Source organism: Parus major, chromosome 4 (genome assembly GCF_001522545.3).
Source record: "Parus major isolate Abel chromosome 4, Parus_major1.1, whole genome shotgun sequence".
NCBI lineage: Eukaryota > Metazoa > Chordata > Aves > Passeriformes > Paridae > Parus > Parus major.
This window is the reverse complement of record NC_031771.1, coordinates 2108416-2133866: the sequence shown is the minus strand read 5'-3', so window position 1 is coordinate 2133866 and position 25451 is coordinate 2108416. Positions and strand designations below refer to the sequence as shown.

At 48.6% G+C, this 25451-nt stretch overlaps 1 protein-coding gene across 1 annotated transcript; it reads left to right on the top strand.

The window, feature by feature from the left end:
• Nucleotides 1–628: 628 nt before the first annotated feature.
• Nucleotides 629–24836, top strand: MOB1B (MOB kinase activator 1B). The gene is made up of 6 exons (XM_015623720.3): nt 629–725; nt 15164–15330; nt 17731–17824; nt 19414–19547; nt 20659–20822; nt 21112–24836. The coding sequence occupies exons 1-6, from the start codon at nt 712–714 to the stop codon at nt 21187–21189; spliced, it is 651 nt and encodes a 216-aa protein (XP_015479206.1). The 5' UTR covers nt 629–711; the 3' UTR covers nt 21190–24836.
• The last annotated feature ends 615 nt before the right edge of the window (nt 24837–25451 follow it).

The window sequence follows — 25451 nt, the reverse complement described above, 5'->3', positions numbered from 1 at the left end:
GTCACCTGAGGGGCGCCCCTCTGCCGATCGCTTGCCCTCACCAGCCCAGTTAGAAATTGCTAACAAATCAAATATTAAGAAACATTGGAATCCCTTTTGTAACGCTTCGTTAAAATAAAAAAAAAAAAATAATAATAATAATAAAAGGTCCAGTGAGGAGGGCAGCAACGCTATTAATACCTTTCTCTTCTTTTTCTGGTGGTGGTGGTGGCCTGTGGGCTGGTACCTGGCCCTGTTTGTCCTGAGGGGAGAAGGGGGGCTCTGGAGGGGCCGGGGGTGCGCGTTTCCAGGGAATTCTTGAGGGGGAGGGAGCGGTTCATGGCGGTCTCCGAAGAGAAAGGGAGCTCTGGAGAGGCAGGACATCCCCGTTTCTATGGAGGTGTCTGGGGGCACTCACACGGGCGTCTCTGAGGGGCCGGCGCCTCCGGCGGGATGGCTGTGAGGGGACGCCCGAGTGGGATGGCCGTGCCCGGGGCCGTGAAAGGACTCCTGAGGGGGAGCGGCCGGGCCGTGGGAGGAGCGCGGCGGAGCCGGAGCCCCGCAGCTGTGAGGGAGGAGGCGGGGGCCGCTGGGGGCGATGGCGGCCGGGCGGGCCGTGTCCCCGCCCCGCGGCGCTCTCCCCGCACCCGCCCGCCCTCCGCCGCCGCTGCCATTGGGAGCCGAGCCGCGCCGAGCCCAGGCAGCCGCCGGTCCCGCTCCGCCGCCATCGCCATGAGCTTCTTGTTGTGAGTACCCGGGGGGTGTTGGGGGGTCCTTTCCTCTCGCTCTGCGCCGTCCCGCCGGGGAGGGCAGGGCAGCACAGCCCGCCGAGAGGCCGCGGCCGCCGCCCGCCAGCTCGCTCGCTCGCTGCCCGCCGCTCCCCGCCGGCCTGGGGCCCGCTCCGTCCGCTCCCCGCTCTCTCCCTTTGTGCCCCGGCGCTGCCGGCAGCAGCCGCCCCGCTCCGCCGGCAGGGAGCGGCGGGGCCGCCGCCGCGCCGTGAGGGCGTTTGGAGGGCGGGCGAGCCGGGCTTCCCCTTCCCGCACGGCTTCCCCTCACGGATACGAGTTCGGAAACAGCCACGGATCACCGGCCCGGGGGACCTCCCCGCTGAGCGCCGTGCTGTCCGGGGAAGGGGCGTCGCTGGGTAGGCGAGAGCGGGGTCGGGGCCGAACACCCTGCCGGGGGGGCTCTCGGCGAGGTTTTGGGATATTTTCCTGCGGGTTTCTCGTTTCTGGCGGGCGGAGGTCGGTGCCGTTGTGTGTCTGTGCAGCTGAGTTAGGAGCTGGCGTGTGGAAGCGGAGCCCGGGGCAGGTGATGGGGCAGGTGGGGCTCCCCGGCCGCCGGAGCCCCGCCGAGGACCTGGCCAGGCTTTACTGCGGCAGGGAAAAGCTCCCTCGGGAGTCGGTGGCGATTCAGGTGCGGGCAGAGCCCCACTTGTCGAAATTTTGCTTCGTGGGCAAGAACAGGATGAACTTTGGTCCCTCCCTGTGGAAACAAAGACGAGGTACTTGTGACAATTAGCATAAACCGGTTCAGTGACCTATTAGTTAAGGCGAAGATGCGCTCTAGGCAAAGAAGGGCGATCGAGGCAGCAGAAAAAGGCGCCCTGGAAGAGCCAAGCTCCATTAGGGCCTTGTCCCCGCTGAGTGTTCCCGCACACTCCGGGTTCCGTGCCGGAATATCTCACACTGGTTTGAGGCTTACATCGATAACCAGCACATGTAAACGTGGCCTGGGCTTAGAGAAGAGACTTTATCTCAGAGCTGGAGTGTTCTAGTAAGTTGTGTTCTCATGGAGACAAATAACCCTGGCGCTGGCTTCCTCCTCAGTCCCTCCCTTGTGTTTATCTTTTAACTCTGGCGTAGCCAGCCCGCTGGCCTGCCGCGTTCCCAGGGATGGTGGAAGGCAGCTCTCAGCTGCCCAAGAGAGCTGGGTGCAGATGATTGCCCGTGGATGGAGGCGCGGTGCTCCTAATGAGAAGCCCAGCTGTCCTCCTTCCTTGGTAATTCTCAGCTGCCACGGTGGAGAAGGGGGGGACGGGATTTCGGGTGTCCTGGGAGTCTGGTTTACAAATTAGAGAGCCTCCCTCTCCGTGGCATTTGGCTAGCTGGGAATGGAAGAGCATGAAAACCTCCATCCTCTGTCACAGGCAGTAACGAGGTGGTTGGTTCGTTCGTTTTTTTTCAGACCCTTCTGAAACCTAGGAAAGCAAACCTTTACCCCATTGTTCCAAACGATCCTTCTGGATGGGAGGTAGAAAGGAAAACTGGAGTTAGTGCACGGCAGAGTGAGAAATGTTGGCAAAGCTGCTTCAGCTGTTGCTGGCAGAGTGCTGTAGATGGTACCTAATTTGCTCATCTGCAGAATGGAAATATTCATTTGTTTTTTTAAAAAGTAGAAAATATGCCTGCTAGGCCTCGAGGTGATCAGGGAGGAAACTTTCTGTGTTGCTGCCACTGAGTTCTGATGGGTTTTTTTGGTCAGTGGCCTTTTTTTAGGGATCCAGCAAGTCAGCATCACCATTTGTCAGACTTGAATTTTGGCTTGGTAAGACTTACTCCCAGATAGTGCCTGGGTATCCGCAGGTTTAATAATGCCAGCTTGCCCTTGGAGCTGCAAACCCCCCAGGTTTGCCTGCTGCTTGTAAGCTCATCTTTCACAGAACTTTTTCACCCCTCTGTCACCGTGCTGCGGAGGTGCCAGCAGTGTTTGTCCCTGCTGTTTGTCCCTGCTGTTGTCCCTGCCTCAGTGGCACTGCTGTCCCTCGTCGAGCTGACTCAGAGTTTGGGGCTGGCTGTCAGGAGCATGGTCCTTGTGCAGCGGGAAGGTTTCCCTGCCTGGCAGCCGACCTGTCCTGCAGGTTTATGGTCAGGGACCGGGCTGCAGCTTGTCACTCTGACACCCAGTGCTGTGCCAAAAGCCACCTTCTCCCAGGGGCTTCCCTCTTGTCACAAAACAGGGGGATTGTGCTCGGATAATCCAGCCCTGTCCGCTGACAAATCCCTGGCTGTTCTTCACTGTTGCTAGGGCCAGTGACATATAGAGCTACGTGGTGGGGGGAAGTAAAATCAAGGGGAGCCATTGTCTTGTCTGCTTGTGGGGAACACTATAAAAATACTGTCTTGTGAGGCGAGTTTTTGACAGCAATTGTTATTTTCAGCGCCGTGGTTTTCTCTTTCTGATCGGTTTCTTCCTTTCTGGAAAGACTCTGTAAACCTCTCCAGTGTCTGAATAGGTTATCCCAAATGTTTAAAAATGGGATTTGGACTAGGAGATATCTCCAGTTGCAAAAAAACGCTGCTTGCTAAGTTCTGTCTAAAAGGAAATTACAGCATAGTTGCAGGTACTTTAGCTTACATCTCCAAGGAAAAAAAAATTAAAGATAGTTCTGGTGGGCGTGCCATATGGTAGCTTGCTTGTGTTATCCTGCTGGCAAGACTTACATAAAAAGGAAGCTGGATGAAAACCATTTATTTATAAAAAGAAAATATTCAGATTTATTACTGAAGTTCTGAAATTGTCTTTTCTTTAAAAAAAAAAAAAAAAACAACAACAAACCAGATCCCCATCTTTGGATTAGTGAATCCCTCTCTGAAGATGCCAGCACAGGGTTTTTTAAAGGAGAGATTGTTTGAAGTAGCTGTTGCCTGATGGGTGTTGGGAGGACGAGGAGCTGCTGGAGGTGAGTGAGGGTGGCTCCTGTCTAGAGCACGGATGTTGGTGAGGGAAGGCCAAATTAACTTTCAGACCAAACTGGGGCAAGGTGTGCTCGTCCTTCTCTGCCTTCTTCTGCAGCAGAAGAGCAAGTGCAGCTCACGGCTGCTTTGATGCTCCGCGTCAACATGGCTTGTTGTTTTGTTGTTTTTATTTTTTAAATTGAAATCACACTTTGTGTGTAAATATACCTGCAGAATGTGGTGTAGCGAGGCATTGCTTTGTTTTCCCCTGGCGTCTCTTGCGGATTAATACCAAAATCGGAGCCGATGGGTTTGTTTCCAGATTGACAAGCAGTGTGGCCTTCTCAGACCCTCAGGCTGATCCTGCTCTTGGAGAACATCAGGGCTGTTTGTTTTTGTCCCTTCCTCATCATCCCGAGGTGCCGAGTTGCTGCTCCTAGTCCAAGGAATTCCCTTTGTAACGGGGGCAGCGTAGCAGCCGGGTGCTTTGTGAGTGCTCCTTCCATACTTCTGGAGATGGATTTATCTCCTCTAGGTCAAGGACTCCCCCAGAGGACTGGTAGGCACTCCTAAGCTGGGATTTGCTCATGGAAAAATCAGCTTGTAGGCATTTGCAAACTGTTAGAAAAGGGAAATAGAGCGAACATCCAGGTATTTCCCCCCTCCCCGAGTTTTATTGTATTTGTTGACTTGAGTTTTAGCTTGAGGAGCATAAGGCTGCTGTGGGATCAGGGCAGGGGCTCTCCACACAGGCATGTGTTAACATAAAATCAGCTCCTTGACTGCTGCCATTAGTGATGTGTCCCGTTCCTGGTTGTTTTTGAAGTACCACGATTGGGAAGTCTCTCGAGTTTTCCCACAAGTAAATTGGAGAGAGGACTGTAAAGCTATTGCCAGCTTCCCAAATAATTTATTTATTTTTTTTTTTAAGCCTTGGTAACAGTAATTTTGAGTTTTGAAGAAAACAGAAGTATTCCGTAGTGGTAGGAATCATTTAAATGGAAATTGAAATGAACTTAAAACGAAGTAAAACGTGGGGTTTAGGGTGTCAGATAATGGAGTGCTGCCACCTTATCGGTGAGGTTGGAGGTAGAGAGCAAGGAAGCCGCTGCCTGGCTTTTATTTCTGCAAGAGTGAGTCTGCCTCGGAGTCCCAGGGCTGTGCAGACCGGTTCTGGCTGTGAGATGTCTGCACTTGGCCTGGCACTTGGGAAAACAGCCTTTGTCCCCTGCTGCTGTGCTTTGGGGACGTGCAGTAGGTGAAGTGAGCGACTGTCGCTTCTAAATGTTGTCAGGTAGCTCCTTCTCAGATGGAAACGTGGGTTTGGAACGGAGGAAAAAAAGCGTAGGAAGAAAGGCATTGTTCGGTGTGAAAGTTGTGTTTACTACATCGCAGTGATGTCCGGTGTTAATTGCTTCCTAATTGTTTGCTTTTATGCCCCGATTGTTTTCCCTTGTTTGTCCTTCCCTCTTTGTGTGAGTGAGCCGATGGCATTCGCTGTTTGCAGGGAGGAGCGCTGGAACAAGGATCAGTTCTGGGGGTCATTTGTGTGCTGGGGACCGCCTGGGATTTCCGTCCTCACCCAATGCCTTTGTCACTTTTTACTTTTCGGACAGGGCTTTGGATTTAGGGTCTCTCCGTGGCCACAGCCGTGGGGTCACAGTTCCACCTCGTGCTGTCCTGAGACCTACACGGTGTTTTTTATCTTGTTTGAAAAAGGATAAAATATTAGAAGCATTTGTCTGCCGGGCTGGAGGGTTGCAAGAGGCTGACAGAATGAAGCTGCTTGGTTTTTTTTTTCCTCTAGAGAAGTAAATAGCTGCATTAAATTTGGCCACTTTAAGTCTTCCCTTGTAAGCAATAAGGCAGATCTTGCTGCCAGAGCTATCAATAAGCCTCTGACCCACAAATGGGCCTGAACCGCAGGATGGGCTTTGCGATGCTTTTAGTGTTTGTAAACGAAGCCACTTCCTACTGGAGCTGAGCTACAATGAGCTTGCTGTTTGGCTTTTGTTCGTTTTTGGTTTTGTTGGTTTTTATTTTCCTCCTTTTACATACCCAGGGAGACTGGGGGTTATAAATTCGTCTGCCATAAAATCTGTTTTCAGCTGGAGCTGAGTGTAACTATCACTTTTCACAGACTGGGAAAATTTTCTCTAGCCTTTACATTTCATGACGTGGGATTGTGAGGATCCACTGCTTTGCTTTGCCTGTGTATATGGATCTCCCAGATGCTTTCCCAGGGCACTGCTGCCTGGGTCGATATTCTGAGGAGGGGATGTGAAAGAATGGAAGGAGAGCTGAGGATCTGCACGTATCCATGCAGCTCAAATCAGTTCCTGGAGAATGTTTGAAATAACTTCTGATTTCTTAGTGAGCTTAGATGAAAAGTGTGGTGCATCTCAAGCATCTCTCTGTGGTTCAGGGCTTCGCTTCCCATTTCAAATCCGTAGCCTGAGTCAGCAGTCAGTCGGTTCACGAGGAGGAGATGGTAATTTTGTGTGTCAGTCCCACCCTGGGAATTCATGAAGGTAACAGTAGTTTTTGCCTTGCAAATGTATTTTGATGTTTTTAAAAGCGGTGGGTGGAAGCGAATTGACTCACTCTTCTCGTGTCTTGTTTCCCCCCCTGAAATCCAACTGTGACCTCAGCTTCTCGCCCCAATTCTGCTTCTGGCTTTTTTCTGGTGTGTGAGGACACTTCTACCTTGCTCTCCTGCTGTTCTCTTCCTTCTCCAGTTCACAGCTGATCCTCAGCAGGAATCCATTCCTTTTGGTACTCTTACATGCCTGGAGAGATCCAGCCCATGTTTCACTGGAGTTTTAGTTGAGGTTTGTTTGGGTGTTTTTTCTTGTCTTCTGTCCTCACGCCACTTCATCTTTCCATGTGGTCACTTGTCTCTGGAGTTAATTGCTTGTGTCCTTGAGATACTGACGTACAGAATCTTAATCCCTTCCTCACGTGAAGGAGAACATCTTGCAGATAAGGACTCATAATGCCTGGATTTGCTGTCCTTATCACGAGTCTAATTCCTTTCCTTACGACAAAAAGAACACATGGTAGGCTTTGGTGAATTCCTCTTTTGCTAAAAATTGAGACATCTGAGTTTGGATACAGAAACCATTTCAACCCAAATAACGACTGGGTGGGTTCTCTATTTTGACCTTAATGAAATAACCTATATTTTGTTTCGGTAGCTGGTACTTTAATTCTGTTTTTCTCGACTTCAGTAGCCCAGTCCTGGTTTTGCTTGAATGGATTTATTGTTTTAGGGACTCGCTCAGTGTTCTGGATCCAGGAATCAAAATGGCATTACTTTGACTTTATGGCCACAAAATACTGCTTTTCCAAACGCTAAGGTGTACTTTTTAGGAAAAACAGCTTCTCTCTGATGTCCTATTATTAGCTTTTGTGGTTGACAGCTCTTCTTAAAATTTCTTGCTGCAATGGGAGTGGAAGGAACAAAAGAGGGCAAGTCTGAATATGAAAATTCATGGAACAGTTCAGCTGACCTTGGGCTCAAGTGTCAAATGCTTAAGCTTAAATAATTCCAAAAGAGATGTGCTCCTGACTACGTAGGAGCAGTCATTCCCTCTCAGATGCTTCAGACCCCGGTGGGTTTTCCTGATAAGACACTTGGGAAGAGATAAGCAAATTTTCCTGAGGATAGTTAGATGTGGCGCATACAGGATTTTATGAAATGTGGAGGTTGTGTAAGAAATACTTGGGGGTGAGATAATGCAGTGTATTTTTGGAAAGCTGTTAGATTATTCATTGCTGCCTCCTGTCCTTTCCTTCTTCCTGTTGTTCTCTGTGTCGTTTCTTGCCTCTGACAGTTGTTAGTTCCTGGATCCAGACCCTGTTTTGCCTATTAATCCAAGAGGAAGTGTAATCTTGAGATTTTCTATTGGGAAGTTGCCCAGTGTTTGTCCTTTGCCACGTTCCTATCCTCAGCCTGTTTTGCGTGGGGGTCACGGTAAAGGGCAGCCTTCAGAAAGTGCTGGAGTGGCTTTTTCCCCATAAAAATTTGGTTAAATTCCTCCTTTAACTGCCTATTCCCTAAGCATGTTAGGCGATGGTTCTTTTTATTGTGTTTAAAAGGGTTGAAGAACTGTCTTAAACGCTTCAGTTAAGTCTCTTTTTCTTCCTTTAGAAATGCCCTGATGCGATTTCTTAGGTTGTGTGACTAGATTTGCTTTAGTCATTCATTAAGCATCGGTTTCCAAAAGCACTGATCAGCATTTTGGGAAGCCATCCATGTTCTGAGGCATGTTCTCCAAACACTATATTTGGTGTACAAGTCAGGATCTAATTTGATGCTAGAGCCAAGCTTTTATTATGGCAATTTATCACCCTCAGCGGGTTGTGGATGGCTTTCTGCAAAGCTCTGCTTCCTACTTGTAAATGTATTTACAGGGTGTGACTGTTAGCAGCAGCTTGGGCAGCACAGGGCATTAGTCATGGGCAGACAGATAATTCAGCTGGATGTCAGGAAAGCTGCGGGGCAGGAGGAGCACCTGGCTGTGGGAAGCAGCGGACACCTTTTGTGCCGGACCCTGCTCCCTGTGTGTCACATGGAAAAAGCTCTGGAGTCCAGGAATCACCGCTGGGCAAAACCTGCTGGATTTTTGGGCCCCCTTGCCTCCTGCCCCAGCAGCTGGGGGATGCTTTAAGGGACTGGCAGTGGCTGGGGCTCTCCAGGCTGCTTCAGGATATTCTTAGTTACAGATCTTGAGCTCCTTCATGCCTTATTGCTCAGTTTTATATATGGGGAAAGGGGAGGTTTAAGAAAAGAGAGGTGTGGTTGTGTCTGCTGAATGGTGTATAAGGTTTGTCCCTGCAGTAAGGAGGTTTGAACCTTTTTGGAAAACAAACTTGGAAAAACTGCTGCTGAAGTTCTGACTTGAGCTGGAGTTCATGCTGTGCTCTCCCTCTTGAGTAAGCTGATGCTAATTGGCAGAAATAAGGGATCTCTGAGAAAAGAGGGGAGCATTGGTGAGGAAATAGTGCTGTTGAGCTTGCAGGGAGCTTAATTGTGGGCTGACATGTTCAGAACAGTGAGCTCCATCTCGCAGGAAAAAACAAAGCAGTTGGAAAAGGAGTACTTCATGGAGTGCTTCATGTTTACCTTCTTCAAAGCTCCAGTAGCCCGCTCTTTTAAACAAGTGCTACGTGAACATTGGGATATTAGAAGAAATAAACCTAGTTGGGATTACTCCTTACAGTTCCATGGTGTGTGTGTGTGTGTGTGTACACAGTAAATGTTAATATGGAAATAGCTGAGGAACCTCAGTATGATTGAAAGGACCCAACAGAACAGCCAAGACTAAAATGTAGTGATACATTATAAAAAATATAAAATCTGTTTGTAGTAAGCTTGAAATTTTGTGGGTGAAGACAGCCTTGCGTTTGCCTCAAGGTAGTCAGTGGATTCCTGGGAGCGTGCAACAAAATATTTGGGATCACCTTGATTCCTCTCATGTTGCAGGATTTCAAATGGATGTCAGGAAGGGGAGAACATGCAGTGGTGCTTGGGTCTCTGCTGCAAGCCTCTTTGTGGTATTTCAAGTTGGGTGGTCTTGAAGCTCTCGGAAAAAGTCCGTGGGAGACTTGGGAGACCAGTGACATCCACAGAATACGCTCAGCCAGCCTTTGGGGAGGCCGCAGGTTTTGTACCAGGGACATGTTCCAGTGCCTGCGCTGTCCCCGTGTCTGCCTGTCTGTCCCTGCAAGTCAGGAGGGCACGACTGCCTGGCAAACTCAGATCCAAGCTTTTCTGTGAGGGATGCTGCTGGGCACTGCTGGTGGTGGCTCTGGCCTGCCCCTCTCTGTTAGTCCTGCAGGGAACAGGGCAGGAGAGGTTGAGTCACTTCCGCAGCCACTGGGAGCAGTGGAATTGTGTTGGGAGAGCACAGCCAGGGCTCTGGTAGTATCCAGTGAGGGCAGCTGTGACTCGCTTTGTTTGTTTTGAGGATTTTCCAGGAGATGAAAGTGTATTAAATGAATGCGTTGTAAGTGAAACAAGGGAGTTTATTTTGGTTGTAAGCATAGCAAACTGATGATGATTTCCCGGTCATGGGATGGGGCTCTGGACTCCTGCTTGTTCCTTGCACTGGGAGTTGTGATGACTTGGGAGAAGGGTCGCATCCAAGTGGGTAAACAGCAGGAACACCATTGGGTGGAGTTGTAGCAGACACCAGCGCTGTAGCATAACACCTCCTGCTTGTTTACAGGCACTCTCTCAGCCTGCAGACGGGGAGAAGGGAGGCAGAGGGAAGCGTAGGTGCCTGCTTTGGCTGGAAAACAGGCTGTGGCCTCCTAACATCCTTGTGGATTTGGCACCGTCTGCCGCCGCAGGGCGAGAGAGCGAGGGCACAGGGAAGCGGCCGCTCCTCGGACGCTCATCCCCTGCTCAGAGCTCAGCCAGCTAAGGTTTCCCTGCAGGTGTCTTCTGGTGCTTGTAAGAGTTGTGCTGGACCAATCCCACATCGGTTTGAGATGGCTGACTCTAAACTGTGTATGTAAAAATGCAGAAAAAAATGCATTTTAGGAGTTTGCATGGATACGGGTTAGGTCGGCTTTGATGCCGAGGCGTGGTGGCTGGGGCAAGCAAAAGCAAAACTGTTCCTTAAGGCTACCTTAAATAACTTTCTCTTTCCTGGATGTGAATCATCTGATAAAAGTCTGTTCTTTTAACCTGTTGAGTCTTGTGTGTAATGGAACCTGTGTTTTTTCAGATCTATATGTGAGATTGGGCCTTTGTCATCTGCCATCCTGTGGGGAACTTCAGCATGTGAAGACAGCTGTTTTTCCTAGAAGGGGAAGCCAGATTGCAGTCCCCACCTTGATGGGTGGAGAATGAGTAACCTCACAGAAACACTGAATTCCCTATCAGTATTCCAGTGGAAGGAAATACCATAGCCCTTGAGAAGCATCTACAGGTTCAAAAGCCTCTGGAGGATTGAAGTTACTCTGTGGTGTAGGTGGTAAACAATAAACCCACATATTCTGTTCCTACAGGAGCAGTGGCCGTGTGTCTGGGGAAATTTTTCAAGTCAGTGCCACTGATTCCTCCTTAAACCAAAACAAAAGCTCTAGGCCTGGAATTGCTTTCAAACCATTGCCTTACCCTCTGGGAGAGCAGCTGTGTTGTGTGAGGAGTTGGCAGCTCCTAGCTTGCTTCCCAGAGCTGCTGCTTGGGATGCATCCCGAGTTCTTGCCTTGCTTTTGTTACCTGCAGGTGGAAGTGACTGGACTGAGACAGGCTTACTGCGATGCATGGGAATTGGGTTGGACAAAATTGACTTCTTGGTGCTGTAAGAAGTGAAGGAAGAGATTCTTTGCCCTCACACTGTCGTTCTTCAGGGCAGAAATGTTGTGACTGTTCCGTTTTATAAATAGAAATGCTCAAGTTCAGTCTCATCACTGCTGATTTTAAGCGTGTTCAGCTTAATTTTACCTTCTGTCCTTCTGATGCTGTGGTTGTCACAGGGAAAAACGGGTTTAAAGGCTGCAGCTATTGATTTCATTGTCAAAAAGTAGCTGGAGCTTTTAGTTTAAATTTCTATGTTGACATGTTGGCTGGTGGAAACAAACCCATCTTGCTCTGATGTTTCTATTCTTAGCAGGATGTTACCATTTGAAGGGCTGTATTATTGTTTAAAGGCTGGAAATGTTTGCTTTTCTGGAATTTGGGTCTTGCCTTGGAGTGTTTCTGTGTTTAAAAAGAGGCACAGCAGGAGAAGGGAGACAAAGAATTGCAGAGCTGAAACTTGGGGGCTTCTCTGATAAACTCACTCAGCCTGTGGCAGGGAGTTGCTGCCTCAGTTTCCCTGTGTAACGAGACACTCATGGTCCCTACTTCCACGACACTTGGTGAGATTAATTAATGCTTGTAAAGGCGTTTGAAAGTGAAAAAAGCAGGAGTTCAAAGAGGATAAATTTCCATGCCCTGTGTGAATGTTCTGTGCACGGTCTCTGAGTTCAGCTTTCTGAGAATCCATTGGAGCTTTCCCCAGTACTTTGAAGGGCTTGTTTCAGCCTGGCCATGGTGCTGATGGCTTTGGGGAGACACTGAGTGGTACAGCTGTTCTTCCAGGGGTTTGTCACTCCCTCCTTACCCCAAGGAAGGGGCCTACAGCGTTATGGATCGGGGAGAGGAACGTGGGTGGCAGGTGTACGCTGAAAATGCTGCCACTGCACAGCAGCTGGGAGCCTGAGGTTAGTTCTGTGCTGAGAACAACCTGTGAAGGGGGAGCTTTTATGGATAAGAAGCCTCAACTAACTTGGTTTTGTTCAGGTTTCCCTGAATCTGCTGCAGACTTGGTAGAAATGGATAGAAATAAGGCCCTGTGGACAAATGGTTGGGAGTGAGGAGGTTTAAGCTAGGCCAGCCCAAGGGAGAAGTTACTGGGAAGTTTATCAAGAGCTGAGGCTGGATATTTAAGCTGCTGCGAGCACACCTGCTGTGTTTGAAGCCGAGATGAGCTGTTGAGGCCGTGTGGGGTGAGAAGAACACCTCAAATTTTTCCTGTCTTCTGGAAACATCCTCTTCCCCTCCTGAGACAGAGCAGCCTGCAGAAGGTGCATCACGAAACGCCGCCACTGCCAGCGGGCGAGCGGCTGAGATGACAGCTGTGGAGGCCACGCCGTGTTCCTGCTTCCAGGCGAGCTGCGTGGGCTCCTGCAGGTGGGGAGGGCTTGCTGAGGCAGCCTCAGACACAGCTCCTCATTCAGCTGCAGCTGGCACTGCTGGGGCTGCAGCTCCCTGTAAAAATAGAAGGGCATGGTTTGCTTTCGACGTGGGAGTGAAGGGAGCGAGGCGTCCGTGGAATCGCGGGAATTTCTGGAGATGTCACTTCTCCGTGCAAGGCTGCATGGTGGTCGTGGCACATGGTGGGGATGGAGCAATGTGCTCCCTGTTCCCTGGCCTTCTTATGTCCAAGGAAAATGGGATCTTCACTGGTTGCTCTGCCCCCTCTCACTTCTGCATTAATACGTAGCAGAGACTCTCAACAGGAAAAGGTGGGTGCTGCCTGCTCTCTTCAAGCGTTGTTAAACCTCGACAGAAATGGCCAGTTCCATTATGGAATGTAGCTGACAATAAAGTGTCACCCGTGACCCAGACATAGGTGATGGTGTGTGGTGTTGGCCACCAGGCAGAACTCTTTCAAAGTTACTTTTTTCACTGATTGCTCCAGGAGTTGAGGAAATAGACCTGGGAAAAAACAACTTTCTGAATCTGTCACATGAAACTGATTGGCATAACAGGCAAAAATAATTTTTTTTTTTTTCTTTTTGTTAAATAACTGGAGAGCTTCTGGACTACTAAAGTAACTGGAATACCGTTTATTCATGCAATATTTTTAACCAGACTTTCCAAGAAAAACCACATCCTATAAAGATTTTGGCTTAGAGAGGCTGCACGAGGCTGTCCCTGAGCTGTGTCTCGGGGAGTGTGTTAACTGGCCTCGGAGAACAGCTCAAATGTGTGGAATTCTGATAATTTATTGTTGAAACTGCAGGTATTTCCATAGCACGTGACGACTGCCAGGCTGCAGTTTTCCCAATTACTTTTCCTTTTGGATGCCTGCCTGCCTGCCTTTGGTGTGACAGCGTTTCCTGCTGTTTTAGGGTGGCTGTGCTGCATTTGAGAGGCAGGCATCAGAAAGGTGTTGGAGGCTAAGACAGGATGGTGTGGTGGTTCATTCTGTTGTTACAGCCTTTGACAGCTTCTGGGAAGAACCCCCCCGTGTTTCTGGGAAGGGGAGAGCAGGGATTAAATGCTACCTAAAGCTTTTTCCAGCATGTTGCATTTTCTGCTTCCTTGGCCGTGGTTCTGTGCAGGCTCATGAGCTGGGGTGGGTACGGTGAATTCTTTGCCAGGGTTTCTCAGAATAAACTACTTATTTAGGGAATTCCTTCACCATGCTTGCCTTGTGCTCTATTCCCAAGCCCTCCTCCCTTTGTTGGGCCTACTCTTTGTGCTAAAATAGAAACAGTTCCTTGGGTTGGTTATTTCATAACCTTTTCCCAGGTTGTGTTCAGCTCTTGCTGGGTTGCTTCTGCTTACGCTGACACATGTGGAAAGATAATGATCCCAGTCTCTCCTGCTCTCCAGATGTTTGAAGTTGTATTTTCACTCCTCATGTTGGCAGAGTGCCTCTGAAAGTGGCTGTGTTCCTGAAAAGAAAACATTTGGGTTTAAGTAAAGTAGTCAGTCCAGAGATTTGGGGTTTTTGTTTGTTGGGTTTTGTTAAGTTTGCTCTTTGTTCAGAGCTGGTTTGAGAGTGGCCTGGCACCAGCTGCAGGTGGCTGGAGGGGTGGGAGGTGATGGCGACTCCCTGAGCCACAGAAGCTTCTCACTCCCACGGGGAGGCAATTACTTTACTCAGGATTTGTGTGTCTGGCATCCTGGCTTGGGGAGAGGAGAGGATGACTAGGAACAGCCAGAAGTGTCCTGTAACAGAAGAGACGGGAGCAGGATGTTCCCTCCTGCTCCTCCTGGCTGCATTCAGCAGCAGGCTGCGCTGCTGTTGCTCAGGTGTCCGTGTGAGTGTACTCACACTGTGCCAGCCCACGATCCCTGCAGGTCCTGCCAAACCCTTCTCCACACCACCCATGATCCAGGGTTAGGCCTGTGGGAAGGGGAGGATGCTGCCGCTCCTCTGGAGCCCTGGAGAGAGCTCTGGGACCACAGAACAGAATCCCAGGATGGTTTTGTTGGAACTGACCTCAAATCCCATTTGGTTCCAAACCACGGGCAGGGACACCTTGCACTAGGCCAGGTTTCTCCAATCCTGGCCACAGGATGCTTCCAGGGATGGGGCAACCTGGGCCAGGGCCTCCCCTCCCTCCCTGGGGGCAGCGTCTCCCTAAGTCAAGGATTTCTTTCTAGAGTAAAGAGAGCCAGCCCCTTGCACCTTAGCAATTGAAAATGTTCTGTTTGGTCCTTAGAGAGATGGTGAAACGTTGGCCAAGTCTATATAGGAAGAAGTGAGATCTGGGTAATATTTGTAATGAGAATTGTGCTGTCTGGGTTTCACAACTTTGCACTTGCATTGGAATTCAGAGCTCAGTTTGCCTGTTCTGACAGAGGCCTTTTCTCAGCTCATACACAAAACCACTCAAAGACTGACTCATTGGACACTTCCCTGCAATTATTTGATTTTGCACGTCATGATTCTGACGTGCTAGGGGCTCATGTGCCATCCAGGCTCACTGCCATGGTTTAAAATTCGAGTGTGTAAACAATTTTTGTAAGCCAGCCCAAGTTTTTCCAAACAAAATTTTGGGTAAGGAAGTGATTGGGTGAGAAAAAGATTTAAAAAAAGTCAGAATACCTTCTGCTTTAGCATCCCATTTTTTGGTAAATACCCTGCTGCAACGTGAAAAGATGTGAGTGGGTAAAGTATCTAAAGTTAATCCTGTCCTTCCCTGGGCCTGGTCTGCTTGTTTCCTTTTTACTTCCTGTGAAGGTCTCTAAACATCTCCTCTCTCTTCTGCAGTGGTAGTCGCTCTTCCAAAACCTTCAAACCAAAGAAGAATATTCCCGAGGGGTCTCACCAGTACGAGCTGCTAAAACATGCCGAGGCCACGCTGGGAAGCGGCAACCTCCGGATGGCTGTGATGCTTCCAGAGGGGGAAGACTTGAATGAGTGGGTTGCAGTGAACAGTGAGTCGCTGGCTTTTTCTTCATCCTGGGGGTGTTGAAAGTGGGCTGACACCTGTGGGAGGACAGCTGTGTGTCCCTTTCTGTTCCTGGAGAAAAGGGGGCTTGGGGGACCTTGCTCTCTGCAGCTCCCTGACGGGAGGGTGCAGCCAGGTGAGGGTCAGGCTTTGCTGCCAGGGAACAGGGGCAGGGTGACTGGAAATAGCCTCAAGTTGGGCATCAGGAATAATTCCTTCATGGAAAACATTTCCAAGCCTTGGAGCTGTTGGAGTGGCCATCCCTGGAGATGTCCAGGGAACAGCTGGAGGTGGCTGGTCAGAAGGTGGAGGTCAGCCACAGGTTGGACTTTGATGATCTCAAAGGGCTTTTCCAACCTGAATGGTCTGTGATTCTAAAGGAGTTTGTAATTTTTCTAAAGTTAGTTCCTTTAGTTCCTACCACATTTTGAGCCTTGGCTCTGGTAAGTCTCTGATGTCATTGTTTTCACTTCCTCTAAAGCTCTTTGTCCAAACTCTCTGCTTTCAGGCCAGACAATGATGCCTAAATTAGCATTTTCTGATCGTTTGACCTTGTTTCCTCCTCCTCCCACTCCCTGCTGCATGAATTTTGCCCTCTGCTCCTAAAGAATGGATTCTCCTTGTGCACTCTGTAGCCTGTGCAGTTTTGGCTGACACAAGCTCTGTGCCCTGTCTGGGTGTTTGCTCATCTTCTGCCTCTCGGGCTTGATTGGGCACTGCAGTAGAAATGATGCTTGAGTTAAATTTCTGTGGTTCTGCCTTGTTTCTTCTTGCTCTTTGACATGTTTGGGAAGTGAAACCTTCACACTGACTTCCACCTTCCCCTTCCCAGCCAGTCGTGCAGTGCTCTGCTGCTCCACTTGCCTCTGTTTCCAGGGCAGGCTGGAACTGCTGACACCATCCTTTGCCAAAGCGAATTCACACTGCATTGCAAAACTTGACTAGAGAAAAAGCCAGCCCACTTGTGTGAGTAAGCATTGCTAAAGATGCTTCATATACTGCTGGCATCCTTCCCTTTCGGTGGTTCCTTCTCTCCGTGTCTCTGCTTTCCTGCCTGGCTGCAGTTTTTCCCTTCCCGAATGGCTGAGCTGCTGAATGAGCTGCAATGAAACTGTGGCTGTGTAATTAAGGAGTGAGCTTCTGCCGTGCTGCTCCCTTCCCTCAGCATCCCTGCACGGCTCTCTGCTCACAGAGAGGTGTCCTGAGGAGACACAGTGTGTGCCTTGGAGTTGTTGCTTTCACCCTTCTCGGCCCTGAGAGCACGAAAACCAACCTGCTACCTCTCGCTGTGCTCGCAGCCTGGCGGGTGTCCTAGGGAATGGCTCGATGTGCCTGGGGATTTTGAGACTTCCAAGTGTGGGATTTGCCATAATCAGTCTTTTTCTTGGAGCCTCCGTGTGGGTTTTCTGAACGTGCTTGCCTTGAAGCAAACAGTGGGCTGTGGTTCCTGCTGGGAGCAGGGAGTGGAAACTTAATTAACAGCTCCTGTGGGCACTGCAGAAGCGAGGGCTGGGGTTCTGCCTCTGCTGAGCAGTGGCTGTGATTTCCTCCAGTGACACTTGTCTAATCCTGGCTGTTCATCCTCTGAAAGATACCTGCAGGTGAAGTGGGTTTTATAAATTGCAGTGAGCACAGTGCCTCAAGACAGAACCTGCTCTCTTAGTTATTGGAAAAGATCCTTCTTTTCCAAGAGTTTGGTGTAATTAACTGAAAGAGTAACTGTAGCAGCAGGGTTAGATGGGGTGTTGGGAAGAAATCCCTCCATGGGAGGGTGGGCAGGCCCTGGCACAGGGTGCCCAGAGAAGCTGTGGCTGCCCCTGGATCCCTGGAAGTGCCCGAGGCCAGGCTGGGGTGGGCTTGGAGCAACCTGAGGTAGCAGAAGGTGTCCCTGCCATGGCAGGGGTGGAACTGGATGGGCTTTAAATTCCCTTCCCACCCAAAGCAGTCTGGGATTGGGTGAAATGTTCTTGGGAAACGTGGGCCTTGGGAATACTGATCCTGAGGGAAGCCACTGTCCCCTAGCGAGTACCTGCTCCTCTCTAGCTGCAAAGCTTACCCTGAAAATCTTTCTTTGATTCCACACTTGCCAGCAGAATTTGGGGTTGTAATAAAATGCACTAAACTTTGAGGCAAGGAAATAACTAGGCCTTCTCCTTCCTTTTTGTTCTTCCAACCAAAGATTTTGCTGCAGTGAACAATTAAATAGTTCTTGCTGGAGGTTGTTGCAGAAAGTTGGTGGTTGCATCTCTTCTGTCACAGATCTTAAAAAAGCAACAGCAATGACATTTTTTTCCCCCCAAACCCATTCCAGAACCCGTGCTTTGCAGTCTGGCCTGTAGAGATCTCGTGCTGCAGAGTGCTCAGGGGTTCTTTCTGTGCTTTTCAGCTGTGGACTTCTTCAACCAGATCAACATGCTCTATGGAACCATCACGGACTTCTGCACGGAGGAGAGCTGCCCCGTCATGTCTGCTGGCCCAAAGTAAGAGCCTGTCCCTCACACTCTTGGCAGTGCTGCAGTTGTTGTGAGATGATTTGTTTGTTTGTTTGTTTGTTTAAAATCTTGACACTAGCTGAGATGAGTGGCTGGAGTTGGGGGGCAAGGATGTGAAAGAGAAGAAGGGTTTGAACTTCTGTTAAGGGGGTTGGGAATAGAAAGTTCTTTTTTTATGTATTTGTTTGGTGTTTCTTTATTGTTTTCTTTTAAACAATAAAGAAAGTAAATTAATTATCAAAATTATATTTCTCCCCCCCTTTTTTTTTTCTTTTGAAACATTAATGAGGCCTTCTTAAATGAAGATTTAAAGTTTTTATGTGCAGGCATTCCATTAGGGCTTACCAAAATCCTCCTCGTAGGTACTGTAGAAGTAGTAGATGTCTGGGTAAGAATCCATGTGCTCTTCTTGGATTCTTGCTTATGCTTTTGTGGAGACATCCAGTGTTTGTGCTTTTTTCTGCTCTCTAATTCAGCTTGTTGTTTTGCTCTGGCTCCAGGCACCTGGATCCTGGCACCTCAGCTAAATGTTGATATTTGTCCTACATGAATACCACTTAAATCTTGGTATTAGGGCAGTGCTGGGTGTTGGGAAATCCTGTTTTTTCATAAATCCAGAAACACAGTCCATTTGGTGTGTCTTGGATTTTTTTATGTGTTCTTAGATGCAATTTTAACGTGCTTTCAGACATTCTGGTTTGTTGCTGTTAGAAAAATGGGGGTTTTTTTGCCCCATTGTGAGCAGCACCTTCATAATCCCTCATCAAATTTGTTTATGGTGAAAATTTTCTCCCAGTAGTTGTTCTGACAACACTGAATTTGCTAAGCAAATCGAGGGGACAGATGTATCAGATGCAGCTGGGCTTTGCATGAAGCCACAATTGTGATCTGTAACATCCAAACCCTGTGGTTCACCTGGGAGCTGGTACTGTCAGACTCCCCCTGTTAGGTGTGCTTGGGGCTTTTAATGAATATCTTTCCAAGCTTATCCACACTCTGGGCTGGTGTCAGCTGCATTCCCCAAGCCAGGCAAAATATCTGCTTCCTTCTGAATTTGATGAGGACTCCTTTCTGTCTGGATGTGTAGGTAGCCTAGAAGTTGTCTTAACCACAGAATCAGAATCCCAGACTGGTCTGAGCAGGGAGGGGACCCTAAGGCTCATCTGGTTCCAGCCACGTGCCACGGGCAGGGACACCTTCCACCAGCCCTGATTGCTTCAAACCTCTTCTTTTAGCTGGAAGGCATTTTATATCAGTTTCCAGTTTGTAACAGCGTTCCTAGGAACCTACCTGTGCCTGTAGAAGAGGCATCATTTGGGATCTCTGGCGAGAGCTAACCTGGTTGGGCTTTCAGCTACACAAAATTCTGTAAGGATATTTTCCCATGTGAAGAAATCCCCTAAAGTGGAGGGGCCTGATATGTGTGTGGCTGGCTGCTGCCCTGGCAGCCTGGCTGAGGTTTGGGAAGGCCTGCAGGAAGCGAGGGAGGGCAGCAGGGAGGGTGTGGGGCAGGAGGAGCAGCCCTGCAGGCCCGTCAGGAGCGGTTCAGAGGTGCTGAAGGCCGTGTCTCACCCCAGGTACGAGTACCACTGGGCAGATGGCACCAACATCAAGAAACCCATCAAGTGCTCTGCTCCCAAGTACATCGATTACCTGATGACCTGGGTCCAGGACCAGCTGGATGATGAAACGCTGTTTCCTTCAAAAATAGGTGAGTGAGTTAGTGGCTGCTGCTGAGCAGCACCCTTGGGTTGCACAGGAGCATGAGGAGGTCTCCTTAGTGCTTGATACCTAGGGCAGGTTTGGAAGGTTCCATTATCTATCTAAAGGAGCTTATCTTTTAAGATACTTGTAATGCATGAACTCTGATCCATGTGTTAGTACTCCTAATCAACTCCTGTCACAATTCTGGATGCAGGAAGGACTGATTCTAACAAATATCTTGCTCTGTTCATTGAGTCTGGATAAAGCAGAGGGTCTCAGACCCTTACAACCAGTAGCTGGCAGCTTCTTGTCAAAGGAGAGATGTTTGGTTGTCACGAGGAACTTTCAGGCCTTCTCCCCAAAGAAGCTGAATTGCAGCTTTGATCTTAAGTTGATGATTTTTATTTTTGCTTGTTTTTTGTTTTTTAAGTGGGAATGTAAAATAGATGTTTTAAAGAGGCTTCTGTTAGAAAAGCAGGAGGGAATTAATGACCATCCGACAGTTTGGAAAAGGTAACAGGGGAGATCTCTCAGTTGCCTTAGTTTTGTAACTAATTTCTGAGGCTTTTGACACATTTTCATTAATCATCTTTAGAGAAAGGGTTCCTTCAGAGAGACATCCAGAGATGACAAACTAACCAGCTAAGTGTGAATTTCCCCTGGGCTGCAGCAGCCAGAGGAGCAGATGGGATCTACAGGTGTGCAGGGCAGGCTGAAGCAGGAGCATGAAAACATTGGTGGTGGGAGCTGAGAGCATTGCTGAGGTCCTGACTGGCCTCAGAGCACCCAGAGCTTCAGACAGGGCCTGAGCACTTGGAGAAGAGGCTGCAGAGGAGCTGGGCTGACTGGGGAGACTGGTGAGTGAGGAGAAGCTAGACAGGTTTCCTCTTTTCAGCTGGTTGACACATATCTTTTTTTAGCCTGGGGAAGTGACAACTCGAGGTTTCATCGCTCCCAGTAGCCGGCTGCCGTTTCCCAGCTGATTTCAATAAAACCTCTGCAGTGACAAAGATCTGCTGTTGAAACTGATTTCATCTGTCCTGGATTGTAGTGGCTTTCCAAGCAGGCAGACACAGCCTGGGAGTTGAAGAATAAGCCGTCTGTTTTGTTCTTCCCAGGTGTACCATTCCCAAAGAACTTCATGTCAGTGGCCAAGACAATTCTCAAGCGTCTCTTCAGAGTTTACGCTCACATCTACCACCAGCACTTTGACCCCGTGATCCAGCTGCAGGAAGAGGCACACCTTAACACTTCTTTCAAGCACTTTATCTTTTTTGTTCAGGTATGGACAGTGCAGACAGCGTTCTCATTTCAAAGCTATGTTATCCCCCTTCTCTTGTGGGGAAAAAATCACCATCTTCTTAGTTTTCCTCCCTTTAAGAGGGAGAAAAAGCTTCAGGGAGTGGAACACTGCTGGTCAGTGAGTGAGAGGTGGGCAAGGGAGGCTGTAGTGGCTGAGCCTGGGCTTGGAGAGCTGAGTGCCAAATGAATTCTGGCCTAAATAGGGCTTCTCACCTGAGCTGAACCCACAAAACTCTATATGTGTGTCTTTCTGCTCATCCCTGTTACAGGAATTCAACCTTATTGATAGAAGAGAACTTGCACCACTTCAAGAACTGATTGAAAAGCTCACCTCCAAGGACAGATAAAAGGAAGAGGACTTCTTGAAGCCATTTGTTTCTTTAAGCAAGCGTGTGGTATTTGTTTTTTGTTAATTTGTTTTTTTTTTAAAAAAAAACAACAACAAACCAGCCCCCCTTGTGCTGTTACCAGTGACAGCTGAGATCTACTTTCTGTGCTTTTGTTAGGGGAAATCTTTTCTCTGTTAGTGACATGTGCTAAATAGCTCTTCTTTTTATTGCTATTATTTCATTGTTGTTACTCATCGTGGAATTTCTAGCAGGTGCTGAGTGTTTATAAAGGAAACGTGCTTGGCTGGGGGGATGGACTCTGCTGGTGGATGGGTTCTTGTGTTGTGTCAGTGGTAGCCCATTCTCATCAAGTCCCTGGAAGACTTGCTTACTTTCTCTAAGTGCCTTGGCAGACTCACTTCTGAGGTGCAAAGCACATACAATACTGAACATTGCTGGAAACAGAAAATATGTACTAACACCTAGACACTTACTGAAACTCGTTTTAAAAATATATATATATATATCTATCTATGCTTACACTTAAAAAAAAAAAAAAAAAGCCATAACTTGCTGAAATCAATGATCTCCAGCTTTTAATACAAATACTTGTCTTATTTTTTTAGAGATGAATATAGAATTTTTCAGAGCTAGATGACTTCTTACAAAGAAAAGCAAAGTTCTCGCTAAAGCGGGACGGCCGAGGTGGTGTCAAAAACTACACAGACCTTGTGCTTAGCCAGTAGTTCCATGTCTGCTGCCATGGGACTCTGCATAGTTGCTTTTATTTTCTTAGCAGGAAAGCATCAGTTGGGTCAGCCAGCTTGTTAAGTTCCCCTAGCAGTTGCCAAATGAACAGGTAGTTTGCACAAATACAATTAGGGAAAATATTCCCTATAAGAATTTGCACTGGGATAGTAGTAATAATAATAATAATAGTGAGGAAAACCTGGCTTGAAAAATAACTGGGGGAAGGGTGTTTTTTTAAGTTAGTAATGCAAAGCCTGGCTCTGAGGAGGGGCTCTGGTGGCCAGTGTTTGCTGTTTGAGGAAATGTGTCTCGGAGGGGAGATAATTTCATGGGCTGCTTGGGAGTTAGGTTACTGTGATGGTGTTCTCCCCCATTTAAAATCACTGCCCATCTCCAGGGAGCTCCAGCTGTTGGGAACAGCGACAGGATGGGGTGAGGCCCAGGTGAGAGAAGCTGAGCTTCTGTTCTGCGCGCCTCTGCTCGACCAGAAACGCCGAGGGGGGTTGGAGCTGGCGTGCAGGAGCCTGCAGGGGAGGAGAGTGGCCATTGGCACGGGCAGCAGGGAGCAGCTGAGCACAGGAATGACTCACCTGGGAGCTGCTGGCTTCCAGTGAGGCATCCTGATCTTCCAGCTTGCCCTGTGCCAGCCTCCACCCGACAGCGCCGAGGTGAGCGACCGCCCGAGTGCCGAGTGCACGGTTGGCACACAGAGAGAGCGAGGCAGCAGCTCCCAGGTGCTAAACACCTGGTGTCCCCCATTAAATTTCAGGGTGACTCCTTGCTTTGGTGCCATGTGCCAGCAAGAAGCAAAAAGGGATGGATGTGTAGAGGTGTGAGGATTTGCTCGGACACGGCAGTGCAGTGCTTCACGTTCCTGGCGCGCCTCTGCCCTAGGAGGGCTTGGGTCTCGTTGTTGTTGCAGCTTTTTTTTCTTCTGAGCAGCCAATTCTAGAAATCCAGAGGCATCTGCTGCAGATCAGCCAATCAGACTTGGAATGTACTGAGTGTAAAAATGAGTCCTAGGTGGATAGTGTGGTTTGGTTTTTTTTATTCAATATCTGGCAGTAGGAGGTCTTGGACCGAATAGTTTCTAGGCACGTAATAAAAGCTTGGAGATCATGATTTGCCTGACAGCTGTATGAACACATTGTTTAATTACACAACACTTGAAAATAACATCATTGAGGGCGTGTTTGCAGTGGTGGGGACTTAGGATCCCCGTGCTGTTTCTTTTTGCAGCTTTTCATTGTTGTTTTGCTTCTGAAAGCTGTGTGGGACCAGAAGTTGACGTGTGTTTACACTCTCGGAGTAAGGGCACGTGGAAATGCCACTCAATGGAATCTGGATCGAGTGAATGTGTTGATAAAATAGTGCATTTATGGGAGGAAAAGGTGGGGGGACGCCCCCTGCCCCTCTAAATCAACCCCAGAGAAACAAACCCTGCGCTGCTCCCGGCCCCCGCTACGGACTTGGAGGGGCGACGAGCGCTCGGAGACAAAACCTTGCAGCTTTGGCCGTGGGGAGCAGAAAGTGCCAGTGGGGTTGAGCCAGGCTGTGCTTCCAGTGCTGCCTCAGGCCTTCCAGCCTGGTAGGGCCCCGAATCCCTGTGGTTTGTGGTGGCCGGTTGCTACCTGCACCGCACTGGATCTTGTCAGGGATTTGGGTGGTGACCTGGGCAGGGAAGCTCCCTGGAGCTGGGCAGGGGCCAAGGGCCGAGTCCAGGGAGCTCAGCTGGATGGATACAGGCTGTGCTGTCCCAGCCTTTCAAGTCCTAGTCAGGGACACAAGTTACTGGTGCAGAGAGGAGCAGAAGCACCGCCTTGTGCTGCTGCAGGTGGCTGAGGGGACAGAACGGGTTCCGAGGGGCAGGCAGCCCATCTGCAAGTATCCAGTTTCTTTTCCTGCTTACTATGCAATGTAGAGCTTCTGTTTTTCCCTGGAGATAGAGAGGAGCACTGTCCTTACTCCGTCCTTAGGAGCTGAGCCCTCTCCCAGTGTCCCTGACCCTCAGTTAACAGGTAAGGACACCTATTTGCTGCTACGGACTCAACTTACCTTTGGGGTTGTTCCTTTCTATTTCTCACCCCTCCTCCTTTCTCCTGGCTCGCCAGACACAGTTTTACTGTAAACACATCCTTTTGGATAGCTGTGTTTTCCCTTGCTGCCCTCTCCTCCTCTCCTGCCTGCCAGAGTGCTGTTACTGTACATAACCCCCCTTTGAGTTGGATTCTTTAAGGAGCTGCAGCACAAACAGAGATTCCTTTGTTTTTTTTCCCCACTAAAAGATTCCCTTTTACGCCAAATCTCCTTTCCTTCACTGCTGGTAGCAGTTGTTTCTTTTCCAATCCCTCACTCCTAAAACCACTGGCAGTTTTATGGATACCCATCTTTTGTTTTTTCCTGGATATTTTCTCTTTTAGCACAAAACTAACATTGGTGATTTTCAGTGTTAAACCTTCTTCTTTCCCCGCTTTCCTTAAGGTTTCCTCTCGCCAGGTTCAGTTTGCAGCCTAGGAAAATAACCAATTACCCTTATTTTGTTGGAAGAACCGATTCCCCAAATTGTTCATAGAATATTGTATTTTTAGGGGAGATTAATTTTTTATAGCCACTAAACTATACTCATTATTTTTATACGTTTGCAACTTTGGGGACAATTTAGCGAGCCGTGTCGCGGAGGGAAAGGCTTCTTGTCGTGGGGTGTTTGCTTGGGAGTGCTGTGGTTGTGTGGTGCAGAGGCACATGCCTTGATGTGTGCTGGGAGAGAGAGAAGGATGCAATAAAAATGAACGAGGCTTTGGTGAAAATCAGTTTTTGAAGGGAAAAAAAAAAAAAAAAAGAAAAATAAGAAAATCCCGGAAGCGACACTAACCTTTCCTCCTCCTTTGGAATCCTGAAATGTATGGGATAAAATGCAGTGTAATGTAGAAAATGCAAGGAGAGAAAGAACCCTTACTGTGAGCTAACTGTGCCAATACCGCTTCAGTTTGTAGTCACTGATGGAGATTTCAGTTCCAAATGAAAACAGCTTTTGATTAAAACAGAACAAGTTGAATGTCTGAAAATCCGCACCATGTTTATTTGAGAGTTGTAAATAATGTATACAGATGGTTGTATGTGATGGGGCAGAATATTTAAATCCTAGGGTTGTTTTCTTTTTTTTTTTTGTTGTTTTGGGGTTTTTTTTTGTTTGTTTTTTTTCAATAAGAAACTGAAGGCTGTTTATAAGAGAAAATAAATAGCTATGTTTGACCATGACTGTCTTCATCTCCTTCTTGGACTTGCTCCTCAGTGGTCCCCTACTTGTAAATAGATTTTTTTTCCCTCCCTGTATGCTGTAAACCTCTGAGCAGGACACACCCAAGGGTGTTGTTGGGTCGCAGGATCCCCATGAGGTGTGGACTCCACTTTTGGCCCAGCCCAGCAGCACAGGTGCCTTTTTTTGGCTTTTCTTTCTCCCGAGAGCTTCCCGTGACCCCCAGCAGCTGGAGGGCTCCAGATTTCCTGCCCTGCCATCCAAGCCGGGTTCT